Source organism: Bos taurus, chromosome 22 (assembly GCF_002263795.3).
Source record: "Bos taurus isolate L1 Dominette 01449 registration number 42190680 breed Hereford chromosome 22, ARS-UCD2.0, whole genome shotgun sequence".
Taxonomy (NCBI): Eukaryota; Metazoa; Chordata; class Mammalia; order Artiodactyla; family Bovidae; genus Bos; species Bos taurus.
Window position 1 is genome coordinate 16,296,569 of NC_037349.1, and position 16,325 is coordinate 16,312,893.

The 16,325-nt window shown below is 42.9% G+C and overlaps 1 protein-coding gene across 6 annotated transcripts in view; it reads left to right on the forward strand.

Moving 5' to 3' along the window:
• The window catches only part of TCAIM (T cell activation inhibitor, mitochondrial), a 38,222-nt gene extending 25,119 nt beyond the window's left edge, over positions 1–13,103 (forward strand). For 5 of the 6 annotated variants that reach the window (NM_001435152.1, XM_010817455.4, NM_001435151.1 and 2 more), the window contains 6 exons: positions 1,084–1,206; positions 2,515–2,612; positions 2,875–2,966; positions 6,266–6,498; positions 7,081–7,212; positions 11,168–13,103. In NM_001435152.1, the coding sequence (NP_001422081.1) occupies positions 1,084–1,206; positions 2,515–2,612; positions 2,875–2,966; positions 6,266–6,498; positions 7,081–7,212; positions 11,168–11,408 (919 nt within the window). In that variant the 3' untranslated portion in view covers positions 11,409–13,103. The remainder of the gene's footprint in view (positions 1–1,083; positions 1,207–2,514; positions 2,613–2,874; positions 2,967–6,265; positions 6,499–7,080; positions 7,213–11,167) is intronic. The other variant, NR_198905.1, reaches the window with a different exon arrangement.
• Positions 13,104–16,325: the final 3,222 nt, after the last annotated feature.

A 16,325-nucleotide genomic window follows, 5' to 3' on the forward strand; every position in this document is an offset into this window, starting at 1 on the left:
GAGACTTGAGCAGGCCGCTCAGTTGGGTGGGAAGAAACTAAGGGACCAGCAGACCCACTTGGGAGGAGGAGGTGGGCACTGACTGGGAAGGTCTGAGCAGTGGGAGCCTTTGGGCAGAAAGGTGGGCAGGGGGCAGGATCTGCGGTGAGCAGAGAGAACTCAGGGTGCTAATAGACAGGATGAAAACCAAGGAAGAAGCTGGATCTACCCAGTTAGAATCCATAGAGTTACCTTCACAAGTTCCTTCATCAGGAAATAGTGCCTTTTAAATGGTACCAGTGCCATTCGGTACGTCTTCTGAGTTGACTTTTTCACCATCTGGCTGCACGACCACATCATTTGCTCTAGTTGGAGAAGGGGGTAGTCCTGCCCTCGTGTGGAGATGACTGATGTAAGTGAAGGCCTAGTGGAGCCTTCTGAAAAGTGTGATAAGCATAAGGGAGGTTTAATTTTTTTTAACTTATTTATTTTTAATGCTTTTTTAAAAATTATTATTCTTTATTTTTTGGCCACACTGCAGGGCATGCAGTATCTTAATCCCCAAACCCAGGATCAAACCCATGCCCCCTGCAGCAGAAGCACAGAGTCCCAACCACTTGATCACCAGGGAATTCCTAAATATTCAGCCTTTTGGGGAAAGGGGGCTGGGACATGCAGGATTTTAAGTTCCCCAGCAAGGGATCAAACCTACACCCCCTGCTTTGGAAGCATGGAGTCTTAATCCCTGGACCACCAGAGAAGTCCTTGAAGCATCTTTGATTTTTAAAAAATCATCCCATCTCTGAAAATCTAGTAACAAGCTTGGTGTAATGAAAGTTTAATTTTTTGATAGGCTAAGGAAGTTGTCATAACTAAAATATGATTAACAGGTACTGGCGGTTCTCCAAGAAGCCTGTTTTAGAAGTAGGAGTTTACTCTAAAAGTAGACTTGGCAGGAGTACTTATAACTTGGTAAAGGTTTGATGGGAAACTCACTTTAACATTGGGACTGCTTTAAGGTAATGAACACATCTTTCAATAGTAGAAATGTTTGCATTATAGTTAGTATTGCAAAGTGTACATCTCTTTTTTTTTTCTTTCTAGATCCTGGTTAGACAACAACGGGGAAAGTGCTGTTAAAAAGCTGAAGAATAGTTTGCCACTTAGACAAGAACTGGATCGTTTAAAAGATGAACTGTCTCATCAGTTGCAGCTGTCAGATATCAGGTAATGAAGATGAGAAAACGTGATTTATATATTAAAATAAACATGTGTTACCTATTGGTAAAGGTTTCTAACAGTTAAATATTCGCATCTTTAATTATTCTGTTCACTAAATTTTCAATTATCTTTTTATGAAACTAATCAAATGTTTATCTAAGAAAACCATTATGAATTAATTATTTAATAAGGTGAAGTAAGGCTTAGATACTGACATTTTTAGCATAATAATTTGTTTTAGCATAATAACATACTGGGCTTATAAGAAAAATATACTTTTCCATATGCATATAATGTATAAAAAAATCAGTATTTCTCCATCATATAAGTTTGGTATTTGAGTTTAAAAAGAGAAAAGAAGGACTTCCTTGATGGCTCAGCAGGTAAGGAATCCACATGCAATGCAGGAGACACAGGAAATACAGGTTTGATCCCTGGGGAGGGGAGATTCCCTGGAGAAGGAAATGGCAACCCACTTCAGTATTTTTGCCTGGAGAATTCCATGGACAGGGGCCTGGCAGGCTACAGTCTATAGGGTCACAAAGAGTTGGACACATCTGACTGAACAACTAAAAAAAAAAAGGGAAAGAAAAAAAAAATGTTGTATTCTTTGGTTCTATGTTATATAGCATGACTTTTAAAAATTTTTTTAATTGAGATATAGTTGATATATAGCGTTATAGCAGTTCCAAGTGTTTTACGTAATAATTCATTATTCATAGTTATTATAAAACGATCACCACAATAAGTCTAGTTGACATCTGTCATCATACATAGCTAGGAAAATTTTTTTCTTGTGATGAGAACTATTAAGATCTACTCTTTAAAATGCATTACAGTATTATTATTAACTATAATCACCATATGACTTTTTAAAAAGTTTTCACAAACTTAGAAATTATTTGCTGAAGTTTATTATAAAATAGATTTAACAGCTACAGCCCTAAGGAGAGGGTGGTGTGATTCATTCATGGGACTCCCTGCGGTATTGTCGTCTGGCTTGGTGCTTCAACTTCTATGACCATTTTGCTGCAGCCTGTTTTGCTTTCAACCTTCATTATGAGAACTGTTTTCTTATATTGAACCAAATGACTATTTGGATACAGTAACAGCACCTTTATCCTGTGCTTGCAGAATCACATAGTACTTATATATTCTTCTATATTTAAATTGTAATTGTTGAAGATAACTCAGATTTATAAGGAAAGTGTTTACACTTGGAGCTTTCACAGGAGTCAGGCAGGTGGGGGTGAGTGTGCGCCTCCCTCTGGGGGGACACGGGTGGTAACGGGCCTGTGTGCTCTGTTGGACCAGGTGGCAGAGGAGCTGGGGCATCGCCCACCGCTGCAGCCAACTACACAGTTTAGGCCGCTTAGCCCAGCAGAACTTGGAAACCCTGAAAAATGCAAAAGGTAAACAATTTCCATTCACTTCCGAAATCCATATCCCTTAACAGCTATACAAATCTGTAAATTCTAGAAGAAAACTGTTGAAAGTCTTTGTAGATGTGACTTGATCTCAGCTGAATTGTTAGGTCTCCTCTTTGAATGAAACAGTAACTTCTACCAAGTTTACTCCTGAATTGATACATGAAATGTAAGTAATTATTTGCAGAGTGCTAAAAAAATGAAGCCTCTCTGGACAGTGACCAAAGGGTTTGTGTTTTATCATCAGGATGTACAATAATATTTACAGACCGGTCCGGGATGAGTGCAGTGGGCCATGTGATGCTAGGAACAATGGATGTCCATCACCACTGGACAAAAGTAAGAAAAAGCTTAAAAGCAAAACAAACAAACAAAGATTTGTCTTCAACATACTTTTGTTTCAGAAAACTGCTAATATGTCAGCAAACTAAAAAAAACTTTGAATCATAGTTTCAGCTGTTTGCAGAGCAGATGTCTTATATTTAGTAGTTTAAATTCTTAGATGACTGATTTTTAAGTCCATTTTTATTTGGAAAATTTTACAGTCTTTTCTAAAGCACAGCCTAAAGGCCTACATTCTATTGGGCTTTTTGGTTTTCTTTTTAACAGATTTACTGTATATAATTGACACAATAGGCTGTGCATATTTGGTGGGTATAATTTGATGAGATATGATGTATGTAAATACCTGTGAAACCATTACCATAATCAAGAGAGTGAACACACCCATTACCCACAAAATTATGTGCATGTCCCTGTGTAAACCCTCTCTCCATCCCACCACCTCCTCCCAAAGCAGCCACTGGTCTGCTTTCTGTGACTATAGATTAGTTTACATTTCTAGACTTGTATCTGAGTAGAATCACAGAGTATGTTGGGGAGAATCTGATTTCTTTCAGTCAGCATAATTATTTTGAGATTCATTCATGCTATTGCATGTATCAAGAATTTTTTTATTTCCCCAAAGTATTCTGTCCGGTGGATATATACCAGTTTGTTTTTCCATTCACTTATTGATGGATATTGGGTTATGTCAGCATATGGCCACTTAAAAATAAAGCTGCTATAAACATTTATCTACAAAGTTTAAATGAACATATATTTCCTTTTCTATTGGGTAAATAACCTAAAAGTGGAACGGCCAGATGTGTTGGGGTATTTTAACTTTTCAAGAAACTGCCAATACTTCCTTTGGTGATCTTTTTATTTATTTATTTTAATCTCACTGCATGGCACGTAGGATCTTAGTTCTCTGACCAGGGATTGAACCCATGCCCCCTACATTAGAAGCATGGAATCCCAGGCCCTGGACCACCAGGGAAGTCCCTGCTATGGTCATCTTTTTATTTTTAGCCATTCTAAGAGGTGTGTGGTCTTATTTCATTGTTGGTTTTTACATTTCTCTCATGATGAATGGCAGTGAGCATCTTTTCATGTACATCTGCCATTGTGTGAAATATCTGTTTATATCACGTATCTCACAGAAGATATTTGCAAACCACCTATCTGACAAAGTCTAACCCTAACCCTTTGTATCTAAATATACAGAGAACTCTCAAAACTCAATAGATAAAAAAATAAAACATAATACAGTTAGAAAAGGAGCTGAAGACATGAACACACATGTCACAGAAGAGGACATACACATGACAAATAAGCTCATAAAGAACCACAGAGAAATGCAAATTAAAACTACAGTGAGGTACCACCGCACACCTGTCAGAATGGCCAAAGTGAAAAATAATGAGCACCACATGCTGGCAGGGATGCAGAGAAACTGGATCCCTCATCCATTCCTGTTGAGAATGTGAAATGGCCCAGGCACTCTGGAAACGAGTCTGGCAGTTTCTTATAATACTTATAAACACATGCTTACCATGTGGTTTGGCTGCTGCCCTCTTCCTCTTACGCAAGATACAGTCAGGATCTTGGGTGGATCTCAGGGCCATTGTGCGATATGAAAAAAGTCAATCTCACAGGATTACATGCTGTATGATTCCATTTATATAACATTCTTCAAACAATAAAACTAAAGAACAGATCAGTGGTTGCCAGGGGTCAGGAGTGCAGGGAGCAGAGGTGTTGGTGGCTATGGAAGTGCAGCCGAGGGGACCCTCGTGATGCTTCCAAGTTTGCACAGGCTTTTTTCTTCTGAAACTTTCCCACATGCAACTGACCTTCTCTGCTCTTTTTTTTTTTTTTTAATTGAAATACATTTGATTTACAACATTGTGTTCATTTCTGGCGTACAGGAAAGTGATTCAGTCATATATACATATATGTATTCTTTTTCCTATTCTTTCTCATTATGGTTTATTACAGGATACCGAATATAGTTCCCTGTGCTCAACAGTAGGACCTTGTTGATATTTTATACAGCAGTTTATCATACTAACCCCAAACTGCTAATTTATCCTCCCACCCCACCTCCTTTTCCTTAGACAGACTCTTGTTTGTCTTCTATGTCTGAGGGTCTGTTTCTGCTTCATAAAAAAGTTTATTTCCATCATATTATTGATCCCATATATAAGTGATACCATATGGTATTTGTGGTATTTGTCTTTGTCTTACTTCGCTTAGTATAATCATCTCTGGCTCCATCCTTGTTGCTGCAAATGGCATTATTTCATTCTTTACTGTGGCCGAGTAATATCCCATTGTGTGTATATATGTACCACATCTTCTTTATCCATTCATCTGTCAGGAGACATTTAGGTTGTTTCTGTATCTTGGCTGTCGTAAATAGTGCTGCTATGAACATTGGGGTACATGTATCTTTTTTATAGTTTTTGAAGGGATTTCCATGACGTTTTCCATAGTGGCTGCGCCAGGTTACATTCACACCAACAGTGCAGGAGGGCTCCCTTTTCTGCACACCCTCTCCAGCACTTGTTATTTGTAGACTTTCTGATGGTGGCCGTTCTGACCGGTGTAAGGTGATGCCTCATTGTGATAGTTAAGATTTACATTTCTCCAATAATTAGCAATGCATCTGACCTTCTCTAAATCCTCTTTATCTTTTATTGGTCACGTCAGATGTCCTTAGGAACCTTTGCTTAACTGTCCCTTCACCCTGATGTGGCATTTGTTACGCTGAATTCTGATTCCTGTTTTGTTTCCCTGCACCCTGACCATGAGCCCCTGACAAACAGGGGCACAAACTCTTAATCTCTACACTCCAAGGGCCCATCTTAGTGCTTTAATTCACTTACAGATGCTTCATTCAAAGTGAATTCAGTTGAACTAAAGTAAATTCTGAAGAAATAGACTTGGAGTTGAAATACATAGACTTTATTTCATTATACCTTCATTATACCATTTAATTTGTGTAAACTAAGATTTCTACCTGAATATTTACATATTGGTACTTAGGACTTATTTTTATTTGGAACGTATTTATTTTCTTTTGCAATCCCTTCAGTTCCTATCTAAAAGTCCCTAAGATTTACAGTGGTTTGTTTTGAATATTAATATTTACAGCATTCCATAGTCTTTTTCTTATCACTTACTTGAACTTTCCCTATAGGAAAAAAATTTTCTTGTTAGAATTTCTCATACCATTGATTGGAGTCCTAAATTTGGACTCTTAAAGTAACAAAACTAAATATTCCTTCCTTTTCCTTTTTTAAATACTGTAGCTTTTTGAAAGATTACCGAGTTATTTTGACCTGCAGAGGAGGCTGACACATTTGGAGGACCAAATAAGCTATCTTCTCGGCGGCATCCAAGTTGTTTATATTGAAGAATTACAGCCAGTGTTGACACTTGAAGAATATTACTCTCTTCTTGACGTGTTCTATAATAGACTCTTGAAAAGTCGAATACCTTTTCACCCTCGAAGTCTGCGTGGTTTACAAATGATCCTTAACAGGTAAGTATCTAAAACAATTACTTTCATTCATTTACTCATACCGCTTGTATATGTATTGGATGAAATTGTTTTGTATTTCCGTGTGTGATTCTTAGGAGTTAAAGAAAGGAATGTTACTACCTCCATTGGCAACACTTTTTACACATGAGAAAAGTCAATATGAGAGGATTAGAAAGATTGAGTTTCTTGAACATTCTGTAAATACCTTGCCACTTACAGGGCAAGTCAGTCCTGTGGAAAACTATAGGATTAAACCAATGTGAAATCAGCAGTGTGCACTTCCGGCACTGTGCTTGGAACTTAAATGCATTATCTCTCTTTAGCTCTCAGAACCTCACCATGGAGTGGGTTTCTGCCCCCGTCTTACAGATGAGGAAGGCCACAGGAAGGATGTGGTCATCCTGATAAAATGTGTCTCTTTGGGGACAGCAAAACTTCAAGGCAGTTTTGCTCTACCTTTAAGGTGGATTTTCTTAATGAATTCCTTTTCCATTAATCAGACTAATAAAACCGTTCCTCAGGGATGGAACTTACGGGATGGAGAGATGGCTGATTTTTCCTTTTATGTATCCTTTATTACAGTGACAGATATGCCCCAAGCCTGCATGAACTCGGGCATTTTAACATCCCAGTCCTTTGTGATCCAGCGAACCTCCAGTGGTTTATTCTCACCAAAGCCCAGCAGGCAAGAGAGAACATGAAGAAGAGAGAAGAGTGAGTACTCTCAGCCCTCTTCCTGTCTTACCATTCTAATCTCGTCTAATACTGAAAAATATTTAGGTATTCAGAAAGGTGGGGTGGAGGGATAAATTAGGGAGCTGGAGTTAACGTATACATTAGTATACGTATGAAATAGATCATTAACACACACCTACTATACAGCACTGGGAACTCTACTCAACACTCAGTAATAACGTATATGGGAAAAGAACCCCAAAAAATATAAGGTGTATGTGTATGTAAAACGGAATCAACTTGTGTGACATAATAGAAACACATTGTAAATAAACTATACTCCAGTAGAAAATACGAATTCCATGGTAAGAGACAATACAAATGCCTATCCTCGACCCCTCTATCCTGATGGGCTACGCTGCTGTCACATCCCATGGGCCTGAGCGGCCGTGGGTCCCCAGGGTAGACTGTTCCTGGCTGGGGGAGGTGGGAGGATGGGTATGTAAATGAGCCCTTCCCGGGATCTGCAGGGCCCAACCTTCAGATCCAGGCTGGCCCTCCTCCACCCACACTAAGCCTACTGTTGCCCACGAATGCTGGACGGCTCTGTGCTGGAAGAGCTGTGGAAAGTCACCCTGTCTCCATGTTGCCTGGTGGTAGGGCTTCCACATCCAAGCTCCTTCCTTAGAGTCGCTCCACCTACTCAGGACAGCAGCCTCAGCATCAGCGATTTGCTGGGGGTAAGATTTGTTCGGAGAGTGATAGGTAAAGGAAAAAAAGTAATGGGACACAAGCCCTTCCGTGTTGGTTCAGGCACTTTCCACTCCAATTTAGAATCTAGAAACACAACTTCTAGGGCTCTGGTTGCCCGAGGAAGCAGGATTGGGCGTGAAAAATGCTGCGGCCTTGTGTGGCCACTTCTCATAACAACAGCTTCCAACCAGTGCTGATGGACACTTAATATGCACAAGGCCTACAGGGCTGTAAATGACACCTGCCTTCAAGAAATGTCCTGCAGTAGGTAGTTGAAAGAGGTGGCAAAACAGGGCAGACTTTCAAGAACCCAGTCTCAAACTGTTTAAGAAAAAAGTACATGAAAAGATGCTGAACATCGCGAAATACTAGAGAAAAGCAAATCAGAACTACAACAAGGTATCTCCTCGCACCTGTCAGAATGGCCATCATCAAAACACCTACAAACCACAAATGCTGGAGAGAATGTGGAGTAAAAGGAAACCTCCTCCACCCACCATTGGTGGGAATGGACATTGGTAACAGCCGCTGTGGAGAACAGTATGGAGGTTCTTTAAAAAGGAAAACTAGAGCTAGCATATGATCCAACAGCGCCACTCCTGGAATCACCCAGAAGCAGCCTACGTATCCAGAGAAAACCATCCTTCAAAAAGGAATGAACGCACCCCAGCGTTCATTGCAGCACTGTTTACAATAGCCAAAACATGGAGGCCACCAAAATGTCCCATCAATAGAGGAATGGATAAAGAAGATGCAGTACATGTAGCAATGGAATATTACTCAGACATAAAAGACAATGAAATAATACCATCTGCAGCAACATGGATGACTTAGAGATGATCAGAGAAAGTGAAGTAAGTCAGAGAGACAAAGACAAGTATCATAGGCTATCAGGTGGAATCTGATAATCAGGTAGAATCTAAAAATTGATACAAATAAAGTAATTTACAAAACAGACTCATAGACCTAGAGTATAAAGTTATGGCAAAAGGGGAAAGGAGAAGGAGTACGTCAAGGCTGTGTATTGTCACCCTGCTTATTTAACTTCTATGCAGAGTACATCATGAGAAACGCTGGGCTGCAAGAAGCACAAGCTGGAATCAAGATTGCCCGGAGAAATATCAATAACCTCAGATATGCAGATGACACCACCCTTATGGCAGAAAGTGAAGAGGAACTCAAAAGCCTCTTGATGAAAGTGAAAGAGGAGAGAGAAAAAGTTGGCTTAAAACTCAACATTCAGAAAACGAAGATCATGGCATCTGGTCCTGTCACGTCATGGGAAATAGATGGGGAAACAGTGGAAACAGTGGCAGACTTTATTTTTTTGGGCTCCAAAATCACTGTAGATGGTGATTGCAGCCATGAAATTAAAAGACGCTTACCCCTTGGAAGGAAAGTTATGACCAACCTAGATGGCATATTGAAAAGCAGAGACATTACTTTGCCAACAAAGGTCCATCTAGTCAAGGCTATGGTTTTTCCACGGGTCATGTATGGATGTGAGAGTTGGACTATGAAGAAAGCTGAGCGCTGAAGAATTGATGCTTTTGAACTGTGGTGTTGGAGAAGACTCTTGAGAGTCCCTTGGACTGCAAGGAGATCCAACCAGTCCATTCTAAAGGAGATCAGTCCTGGGTGTTCTTTGGAAAGACTGATGCTAAAGCTGAAATTCCAATACTTTGGTCACCTCATGCAAAGAGTTGACTCATTGGAAAAGACTGATGCTGGGAGGGATTGGGGGCAGGAGGAGAAGGGGACGACAGAGGATGAGATGGCTGGATGGCATCACTGACTCAATGTACATGAGTTTGAGTGAACTCCAGGAGCTGGTGATGGACAGGGAGGCCTGGCGTGCTACAATTCATGGGGTCCCAAAGAGTTGGACACGACTGAGTGACTGAACTGAACTGAAGGGAGAGGATAAATTAGGTGGTTAGGATTAAGATATACACACTAATTTATATAATTAACAAGGACCTAATGTAGAGCACAATACTCAACACTCTTTGTCATAAGCTATCTGGGGAAATTATCCAAAAAAGAGTAGATACAAGTGTATGTATAACTAGGTTTAGTTGCCCTATAGCTGCTGGAAACACAACATTGTAAATCAAGTATACTCCAAAGATTTTTTTTTTTTAATTTTATTTTATTTTTAAACTTTACAATATTGTGTTAGTTTTGCCAAATATCGAAATGAATCCGCCACAGGTATACACGTGTTCCCCATCCTGAACCCTCCTCCCTCCTCCCTCCCCATACCCTCCCTCTGGGTCGTCCCAGTGCACCAGCCCCAAGCATCCAGTATCGTGCATCGAACCTGGACTGGCGACTCGTTTCATACATGATATTATACATGTTTCAATGCCATTCTCCCAAATCTCCCCACCCTCTCCCTCTCCCACAGAGTCCATAAGACTGTTCTATACATCAGTGTCTCTTTTGCTGTCTCGTACACAGGGTTACTGTTACCATCTTTCTAAATTCCATATATATGTGTTAGTATACTGTATTGGTGTTTTTCTTTCTGGCTTAGTTCACTCTGTATAATAGGCTCCAGTTTCATCCACCTCATTAGAACTGATTCAAATGTATTCTTTTTAATGGCTGAGTAATACTCCATTGTGTATATGTACCACAGCTTTCTTATCCATTCATCTGCTGATAGACATCTAGGTTGCTTCCATGTCCTGGCTATTATAAACAGTGCTGCGATGAACATTGGGGTACATGTGTCTCTTTCCCTTCTGGTTTCCTCAGTGTGTATGCCCAGCAGTGGGATTGCTGGATCATAAGGTAGTTTTATTTCCAGTTTGTTAAGGAATCTCCACAGTGTTCTCCATAGTGGCTGTACTAGTTTGCATTCCCACCAGCAGTGTAACAGGGTTCCCTTTTCTCCACACCCTCTCCAGTATTTATTGCTTGAAGACTTTTGGATCGCAGCCATTCTGACTAAGAAATGGGAATTCCCTGGTGTCCACTGGCTGAGACTGTGTGCCCTCAATGCAGGGGGCCCAGGTTTGATCCCTGGTTGGGGAACAAGATCCCACATGCCCCAGCTAAGACCCAGTGCAGTCAAATAAGTAAATATTCAAAAAAAAAAAAAAACGGGAGGACCATTTTCAGTGTTGAGAGTAGAAACTAACAGCCCAATATATGAAAAATGCGTTCTACATTTTATGTTGTTTTATTTGGTTACAGCTTGTAGCAATTCTATGTTTTGTTTTTGACATAACAGGTTGAAAGTCATTGAAAATGAATTGATGCAGGCTTCCACGAAGAAATTCTGTCTGGAAAAGTTTTACAAGGAGCCCAGCGTTTCTAGTATACAAATGGTGGATTGCTGTAAGAGACTTCTAGAACAATCGCTGCCTTACCTACAAGGGATGCACCTTTGCATTTCACATTTCTACTCAGTCATGCAGGATGGAGACCTTTGTATTCCTTGGAATTGGAAGAATGGAGAAGCCATTAAATAACACAGAAGTCTATATTATTTTTTAAAGAGATAAGAAACTGTTATACTTATTTAAAATCCACAACTTGATATAACAGTATTATTTACATGTTACAGGAACAGCGTTTCTAATTGCTGCTTTGGAAGTAGACTTTTTAAATTAATTTCTATTAGGAAACTTGTTTTTAAAAGGTTTTACCTGCCAATGGTTTCTTATTCCCCCCCAGATAGTGTTTATCTGATTGGCAGAAAAGATGTTGGAAAGAACGTATTTGTAGTGGTATGAAAATGGAGGATTCTACCTCCATGAAAGAGAGAGAGAGAGAGAGAGATTCTTTTTTTTTTATATGAGTGGACACTGGTAAGTATAAACAGGTCTCGTTCAGTATAGCTCTGAAGTCGTGGAACTCATTTCCACATGCAGCAATTCAGCGTGCAACTTAATGATTGTATCACGTGGTATCAGTACACACACCTGACTTTGTAGCCAATCACGCACCTCTTGAGTCCAAAACAGGTGACATGGGCAGCACAAACTCATGAACCAAATCTTGCCTAAAGACAGAGTCAATGGGAAAAAGTCGTTGAGTGAATATACGATATTGCCGTTACCATAAGCCATCTGCAACAGTTTGTTAAAGCACCGAGTCCCTTCTCTGTTCTCCTGACACTACCACAACATTGTTAATCGGCTGTACCCCAATACAAAATAAAAAGTTTGTTACAAATAAAGTTTTCCTACCCGTTAAGATACTGTAACTGTCGGCAGCCTGTAACCAAAAGACAGTGAACTTTTTTTGAATCATTGAATGAGGTGATTGATTTGTTTTCATGGACAGACACTACCCAGAAAAATGCTTGTTTCTCAGAGAGTACCACCAAGTAGGGTCCAGTTTAAAATGATTCAGACCACTCAGGATCTGTCACCCTCTCAACCCTGGTCTTCCAGTGGCTGGAACACAGACTGAAACGCCCGAGTCACCTCCTGTCCACAGTTGCGTGGACTTCGCTGAACCCATAACCCAGGCCCAAGCTCTGTAGACACAGGGCTCCTCTGCAGATATTTCCCTTAGGATAATATTTTTTTACCAGATCCCAAACCTCTTCTGCTTATTTCTCAAAAGGACTAGGTGAATCCAGGTCTGTAACACCCATTTTTGAGGCTCTTGCTGCCAAGAAATAAAGGAAATTTTCCATAGAGTATTAGGCAAAGAGATGTTAAAATCGATTCTAGAAGTATGTTTTAAATTTATCTAAAGTTGATTATTTGAACGGTTAAAGTACACATGTGTGTTTGAATAAGTATTGATTTGTATTTAGTATAGTTTGTGCATACCACCCCTTTTAACCTGTGCCTAACAACCGTACTTATTTTTTTTTTCTAATGTAAAAATGTTGCTGCCTATGAAAGTTTTTCAGAACCAAATAATAGGAGTGAAACATTCTTCAGAGGTTACACAGGAAGATTACTGGAGGGACTTTAGTGGTGGCACAGTGGTTAGGGCTCAGTGCTTTCACCACTGAGGGCACAGGTTCCATCCCTGGTTGGGGAGCTAAGATCTAGCGAACTGCATGGCCAAAAAATTTTAAAAAAAATGGGAAAAATAAGTTCGGATTATGCCATTTCTAAGATCAGCTAATACAGAATCCTCAGTAATATGTTTTGAATTGCACTTTGTCTCAGAAGTGTTACATAATAAATAATACGTTAACCAGATCATCGCTTTCTCATTATTCATTAATAGTTCACAACTATTTCAACATAAAGGAATTTACCAAAAAAACCATTGCCTGTTTATGCCTGTTTGACTTCCTCTCCCAATCTAACAAAAAAGTTCTGGAAAATTCTCTCCCGCCACTGAAAGCTAGGACAGGATCAGACCCCTCTAACCTTGAATCCTCAGCTCTCCATAGGGACCTGAGCCCTGAGCTCGTCCAGGGGTGCACCCTCTGCCCGGGCCATCCCCTCAGGGAAGTGTTCATGAGGCACATGACTGCTGTCCACAGGCCCTGCTTCTTCCTCTCTCTCCTCAAATCCTCCTCCTCCAGGCAGCCTCCCCGAGTCATGAGAGGGCTGTGGCCCTTGAGGCGTGGACAGTTGGGCAAGAGGAACCATGGCTGCCTCAGGAGCCAGCTCACCTTTGGAAACTGCTAACCCTTGGCCTCAGTCTCCCCATCTGTTAAAGGAGGCCCAGGGCATGTTCTTGGAGCTCCTTCTTACCCTGAGTGAGTCTGACCCTGGAAAAGAGCTCTCCCTTGGATGGTCCTTGGCCACCAGCCCAGGTGCCTCTTGCTCCTTAGCAGTTGGAAGAGGAGGAGGAAGTGGAGCTACCAGTGGCCAGAGCAGACCTAAGTTGACATCAGGGGACCCTCTTCCCCCCTACATCCCAGCTACTGCAACCTGGTTCTACTGGTCACTCCAAACCCTTCCCTGTTACAGAGCACTTTAGGGACTTTTTTCTCTAAGCTGACGTGTTTCATACAGGGAAACTATAGGGTGAAGACTTGGCACCAGGCCCTTCTGTCTGCAGCAGGCAGGAGACGTGGATTAGAACCCAGGCACCCCAAGCGCTGTGAGGCATCCACATGGGTAGGAGCACCCCCAGCTCTGGGATCGTCCACCCCCAGGTCAGCACCAGGCGTTGGCAGGACCCCCACACGTCCAGCAATACGACGGTGCTGTGAGGGTGGACAGCCTTGGGGTCAGTCGTGTCAGTCCTGGCCACAACGGTGCACACAGATCAGTGGGGGTTCAGGGCTGACTTTACCCGGCCCTGGGCGACCATTGTGAGGACCAGGAGAGGTGGTGCCCCTCTGCTCCTCCTGGGTGACCTGGCAGTGGCCTGGGCCTTGCCCCTCCGTTCAGACTGCTCAGGCAGCCCCCACTGTCCCTGCTTTACCTGGTCCAGGCCGTGCACTGGGCCCCACCAGTGGCTATAAGTGTCGTTTTGGAAGCAACATCTGTGTACGTCTGCCCCAAAGTCCACCACAGTAGCTCATGCCAGGGGAACTGGCTCAGCACAGGGCGTGGCCACGCAGGAAGGAGCCATTGGATTTCATCCTCAGAGTCTTCTCTGAGGAGGTCAGTTTTTCTTTCTGTCACCACCTCAGGCACTGGCCTAGACCAGGTGTCAGCAGGCATAAGGCAGGGTTTCCAGGTGAGCAGGACAAACAGCAGGAAGGCGTCAGAAGGTGTGACAGAGAGGCACGACACCACCCATGTAGACAGCGGCCCTGGGAACTTGCTTTATCTGCACCTACAAGACAAGTAGGATGAATGAAGGGGGAAGAAAGGACAGGACTTGCACCCCTAGGAGAAAGCTGTGGAAGAGGAAAGGTTCCCTCACTCCGGGAAGCCCCTTCACTGGCAGGGAGATCAGTTGGGACCGCAAAGGAGTTTGAGGCTTAGAGGAGAGCAGAACAGCCAACGTGTGGCAGGCAGGACAGAGAGACCGATCAGCAGGCGGTCCTGGCCACCTCTGCACTCCCCAACCCAAGTCATGCATCTACTGTTGCACACGGGGGCTGAGGTGCAGAAACTCCGTCTTCAGCAGACAGACCCGGGGAGAGGGCTGGGGTTTGCTGCCTGCTGACACTAGAATATGGTCTGGGCCACAATTCGGGGTGCAGAGGACAGAGCCCGAGTCTGCCATAGAAGCCTCACTGTTAACACACGCGCGAAGAGAGGGGCGCGTCCCCACATCAGCCTCACTCACGCTCCGTGTGCTCAGTGGGCACAGCTCTGCTGCCAGCAGCTCTGGGAGCACTGGAGCCAGCAGGCTGCCCACACGTGGAGGCGGGGCTGAAATCTGAGCCAGTTCCCAGGGGCTGTTTGTCTTTGTAGGCACAGCGACTGTGGGACATTCCTGGTGCTCCCATGCTGGGGCGGGTCCCACACTAGCAGCAGCGGGCTTTGCGGGCGCACACCCAGAGGAGAGCAGGTTCTGGGCTTATTCCATAGCTCCCACAGCAGGTCCGGTGCCAGACTTGAGCACATCTGCACCTGCAGTTTTACAACCACAGTGCCTGAGAAACACCTGGGCCAACTGTTAGTGTTCCCATGAGTGAGAATGGGCAGTCCCACGAATGAGGCGGAGCTGAGGGCAGTGCCAACAACGTGTACTTTGTGAGCGGGCACGACGGATGATGGGCGACACTGTGGAGACACTTCCCAGTGGACACATCTGCAGAAGAGTATTCAGCAGCTCCTCTCTCAGCAGGCTCAGACGGTTAGAGAGTCTGCCTGCAGGGCGAGAGACCGGGCTTCGATCCCTGGGTCCGGAAGATAGATACTTGGAGAAGGGAATGGCAACCCACTCCAGTATTCTTGCCTGGGAAATTCCATGGCCGGAGGAGCCTGGTGGGCTATAGTCCATGGGGTCGCAAAGAGTCGGACATGACTGATTGACTGACTCACACACTCCCAGCAGGAGCATTCCAGCCCCACCTCCCTCACACCACAGCTTAGAACCGGACCTGGAGGCCTCTGTCCTAACAAGTAGGAAGCAGATCCTGCTCCCGGACAGGGCCGTGACAACCACAGAGCAAAAAGGAGGCCCCACTCCACATCCAGGGCAGGCTCCAGTCATTGTACCACCAACCACAACCACACCTCCTATCCGGGGGATAATGGCTAGCACACACTGAGGAAAGATGCGACAGGCAGACATACTAAAAACAGCGCTCACGCCAAAAATATTAGACTCACACAGGCTACGCAGGGATGGGCCCACATAAAAACAGCCCTTCAAGACCAGAGTAGATAACTGGTATTTCTTAATTCACAGAGACAAGTAGGAAGGAAAAGGAAGAAACTAAGAACTAAACTGATTAAAAGAACAAGAGAATTTCCCTGAAAGACCAAATGATGAAAGAGACCTCTCCGATCTCAAGAGATCCCGAGATCAAAAAGGAGGTCATAGAGGTCATAAAAATACTG